The sequence below is a fragment of the Ovis aries genome, chromosome 15 (assembly GCF_016772045.2).
Source record: "Ovis aries strain OAR_USU_Benz2616 breed Rambouillet chromosome 15, ARS-UI_Ramb_v3.0, whole genome shotgun sequence".
Lineage (NCBI taxonomy): Eukaryota > Metazoa > Chordata > Mammalia > Artiodactyla > Bovidae > Ovis > Ovis aries.
In genome coordinates this window covers 80,023,134-80,027,343 of record NC_056068.1, presented here as the reverse complement: position 1 = coordinate 80,027,343, position 4,210 = coordinate 80,023,134, and the positions used below count along the sequence as shown (strand labels likewise).

General features: G+C 50.3%; 1 protein-coding gene across 1 annotated transcript; it reads right to left on the bottom strand.

Annotated features, from left to right (window-relative positions):
- Positions 1 to 509: 509 nt before the first annotated feature.
- On the bottom strand, positions 510 to 3,290 carry LOC101106879 (olfactory receptor 6Q1). The gene is made up of 2 exons (XM_042233582.2): positions 2,756 to 3,290; positions 510 to 2,489 (listed from the first exon to the last, which is right to left on the bottom strand). Exon 2 carries the CDS (start codon positions 2,187 to 2,189, stop codon positions 1,236 to 1,238), a length of 954 nt encoding a protein of 317 aa, XP_042089516.1. The 5' UTR covers positions 2,190 to 2,489; positions 2,756 to 3,290; the 3' UTR covers positions 510 to 1,235.
- Positions 3,291 to 4,210: the final 920 nt, after the last annotated feature.

Here is a 4,210-nt window from a genome sequence, read left to right as displayed (position 1 = left end):
GAAGTCTCCTTCTTTAAGCTAATATAGTTAGGAGTTTCTTGTCATAGCAGAAGTAGCATTTTACTTCAATACACAATCCATAACTTATAAGCAGAGTACATCATGAGAAACAATGGGCTGGATGAAGCACAAGCTGGAATCAAGACTGCCAGAAGAAATAGCAGTAACCTCAGATATGCAGATAACACCACCCTTATGGCAGAAATCAAAGAACTAAAGAGCCTCTTGATGAAAGTGAAAGAGGAGTGTGAAAAAGTGGGCTTAAAACTCAGCATTCAGAAAACTAAGATCATGGCATCTGGTCCCATCAGTTCAGTTCAGTTCAGTCGCTCAGTCATGTCTGACTCTGCGATCCCATGAATTGCAGCACGCCAGGCCTCCCTGTCCATCACCAACTCCTGGAGTCACTCAGACTCATGTCCATCGAGTCAGTGATGCCACCCAGCCATCTTATCCTCTGTCATCCCCTTCTCCTCCCATCACTTCATAGCAAATAGATGGGGAAACAATGGAAACAGTGAGGGACTTTATTTTGGAGGCTCCAAAATCACTGCAGATGGTGACCGAAGCCATGAAACAAAAAGAGGCTTACTCCTTGGAAGAAAAGTTATGACCAACTTAGCATATTAAAAAGCATAGACATTACTTTATCAACAAAGGTCCATGTAGTCAAAGCTTCCGTTTTTCCAGTAGTCATGTAGAGAGGTGAGAGTTGGACTATAAAGAAAGCTGAGCACCAAAGAATTGATGCTTTTAAACTGTGGTGTTGGAGAAGACTCTTGAGAGTCCGTTGGACAGCAAGGAGATCCAACCAGTCCATCCTAAAGGAAATCAGTCCTGAATATTCATTGGACGGGATGATGCTGAAGCTGAAACTCAAATCCTTTGGCCACCTGATGCGAAGAACTGACTCACTGGGAAAGCCCCTGATGCTGGGAAAGATTGAAGGCAGGAGGAGAAGGGGGAGACAGAGGATGAGATTGTTGGTTGCCATCACCGGCTCAATGGACATGAGTTTGAGTAAACTCCGGGAGTTGGTGATGGACAGGGAGGCCTGCCATGCTGCAGTCCATGGGGCAGCAAAGAGTCGAACATGACTGAGCAACTGGAATGAACTGAACTGAATTGAATCCATAACTCATGCCTCCTAAGCCTCTGTTCCATTCCAGAGCCCTCACCACTCTCCTTCTAAAAAGCTAGGCAAGGATCCCACCCCCCACCCAACACCTGCCTCCTCACTGACCTTTCCAAGACCTGCTGGAGAAGGCTCTTCCCAGAGCTCCCTTCACCTCTTGGTTTCGAAGGCTGTAGATGAGGGGGTTGAGCATGGGCGTGACGATGGAGTAGAAGATGGACACCACCTTGTTGAAGCTGATGGAAGAGGCCGCTCCGGTGCGGACGTACATGAAGAAGAGAGTGCCATAGAAGAGGCTCACCACGGCCAGGTGGGCTGCGCAGGTGGAGAAGGCCTTCCCGCGCTCCGCAGCCGCGCGGATCCGAAGCAGCGTCCAGACGATGCGGCCGTAGGACGCGGCGATGACTGCGGAGGAGGCCAGGAGCACGGCCAGGGAGACCAGGAGGTCTGCGGTCTCCTTCGGGGCGATGTCCGAGCAGGCCAGGGCCAGCAGCGGCGAGGCGTCGCAGAAGAAGTGGTCGATGACGTTGGGGCCACAGAACGTCAGTCGGGACGTGAGGTAGACGGGCAACACGGGGGTGAGGAAGCCCCCCAGCCAACAGGCGGCAGCCAGCCGGACGCAGGCGCCCCAGGACACCAGGGCCCCGTACCGGAGAGGCAGGCAGATGGCCACGTAGCGGTCGTAGGCCATGGCCGCCAGCAGGAAGCACTCGGTGGCGCCGAGGAAGGTGAAGACGAAAAGCTGGGAGAGGCAGCCCGCGTAGGAGATCCTCTGGCCTCCAGCCACCCCGAGGAGACCTGCCAGCATCTTGGGCGCCGTGACTGACGTGTACCCGATCTCAAGGCAGGACAAGTGCGTCAGGAAGAAATACATGGGCCTATGGAGGCGGTGATCCAAGCCCACCACCACGATGATGGCCAAGTTCTCCAGCAAGGTGAGCAGGTACATGGTGAGGAAGAGGGCAAAGAGGAAGAGGCGTGTCTCGTGCGCCTCAGCGAAGCCCAGCAAGACAAACTCCGTCCTGTGGGTCTGGTTGGGGATGCCCGGCTGCATGACTGAGGGGTCTCATAGCCTCCTAGGTAAGGACAACTCGGGGAGAAACTGTGAGGTACTGGACTGAAGGATCTTTCACTTCCGGAGAGGAAAATAAAATCAAGAGCTCACCCTAACTCTCAAAAGAAAAAGAAAGAAAGAAAGAAAATGTACAGCCTGTGAGGGCTTCCAGAAAACAAATCATTCCAGGACAAAGTGAAAAGTTCTAGACAGAAATAAGATGGAATGTTAATGGGGAGTGCAACCCGTCTTCAAGAATCAGGGAAGGCTTCCTGGAGGCAGAGCTGGTTACATTGGAACCTGAAAAATAAGCATAAGTTGGTGAGATAAAAGGGAAGACGTAGAAAAAGGATAAAATCTCGGACTTCGGCGAGAACAGCCTGCATCTGGGACACTTCCAGTAGACGCACTTTACCGTGGGAGGTAAGAGCTCAGTTTCCTGGTCAAGCATTCCTGACTTCAAATACAAAAGAACCCAGCTAACAGGGTTGCGGTGGAAATTCAAATTAGATAATCCCTCTATAGTATTTATCATGATTGGGTTAATAAATACTAGGGGTTCATACCCTTCAAGTCCATTCATATTGGTGCAAATGGCAAATTTTCATTCTTTTTTATGGCTGAAGACTATTCCACGGAGTCTGTATACTTCTTCCTTATCACTCATCTGCTGGTGGACACTTAGAGTATCCTGCTTACTGACATAAGGCAGAGAAAGAGAAATGCTGCATGTTATCACTTATCTGCGGAATCAAAATGAAACAAACGAATGACTACGTCAGAGCAAAAACAGACTCACAGATGCCAAGGTCAGACTAGTGGTTACCCATGGGGAGAGAGGAGCAAGAGGGGCAAGTTAGGGGCAGGGGATTAAGAGGTACAAGCTACCAGGTATAAAATAAATAAGCTACAAACTTAGACAGCTTATTTATCTCTGCAGGATATAGCACAAGAAATATGGCCAATGTTTTATAATAACTATAAACGAAATACAGCCTTTACATTGTGAATCCCTATATTGCACACTTGAACATATGATACTGGACATCAACTATACCTCAATAAAAGTACATACATAAATCCCATGGGGAAATTTTTGATGTTGACTTTATCCTGGAATGGTTTTTAATGTTAGACTTCCCTGGTGGCTCAGACAGTAAAGTGTCTGCCTACAGCACAGGAAACCTGGGTTCATTCCGTGGGTCAGGAAGATCCCCTGGAGAAGGAAATGGCAATCCACCCCAGTATTCTTGCCTGGAGAATCCCATGGACGGAGGAGCCTGGTGGGCTACAGTCCACGGGGTCGCAAAGAGTCGGACACAACTGAGCAATTCACTTTCTTTCTTTGTCCTGAAATAGACCATAGGGGAGGAATGGCTTCACTGAGCTTGAGGAGCGGGCTAGGACAACGTCGTGAAGTAACCAAGGTAAGAAGAAGGCCAAGGGGAGCAGAGAGCCTTGCAGAGTTCTCAGCACAGGAGTGCTGCAGAGAAGGGTCAGCTAGTGTGCTGTGCTGAAGCAGGTCTGGAGCGGGGGAGACCAGTGGAGAAGCGTGGCCATTTCAAAGCTCTTGGACGCCCTTCCCATTAGAAAGTGGGACCAATAAAAAGGGAAGAAACCGCGTCATTTGTAGAGATGTGGGTGAACCTAGAGTCTGTCATGCAGAGTGAAGTAAGTCCAAGAGGGAAAAATGTCATATATTGACGCATAAAAGTGGCACCGATGAACCAGTTAGCACGGAGCAATGGAGATGCAGATGTGGAGACACGGAGGGGAGAGGCTGGGCCAGACCGAGAGGGTAGGGCTGACATATGTACCCGACCGCGCGTGAAATGGTCGGCCAGTGGGAGCCTGCTGTGGAGCCCGGGAGCCCGGCTCAGTGCGGTGATGACCCAGATGGTGGGCCGGGGCTGGGAGGCGGGCTCCCGGGGCAGGACGTGTATGCATACAGATCACCGCCCCACACTGTTGTTCAGTAGAAACCAGCACAACGCTGTGAAGCCATTATCCTCCAATTAGAT

Excerpts from the sequence above, each read along its gene's own strand:
- LOC101106879 (XM_042233582.2), bottom strand. The coding sequence starts at position 2,189 with ATGCAGCCGGGCATCCCCAACCAGACCCACAGGACGGAGTTTGTCTTG.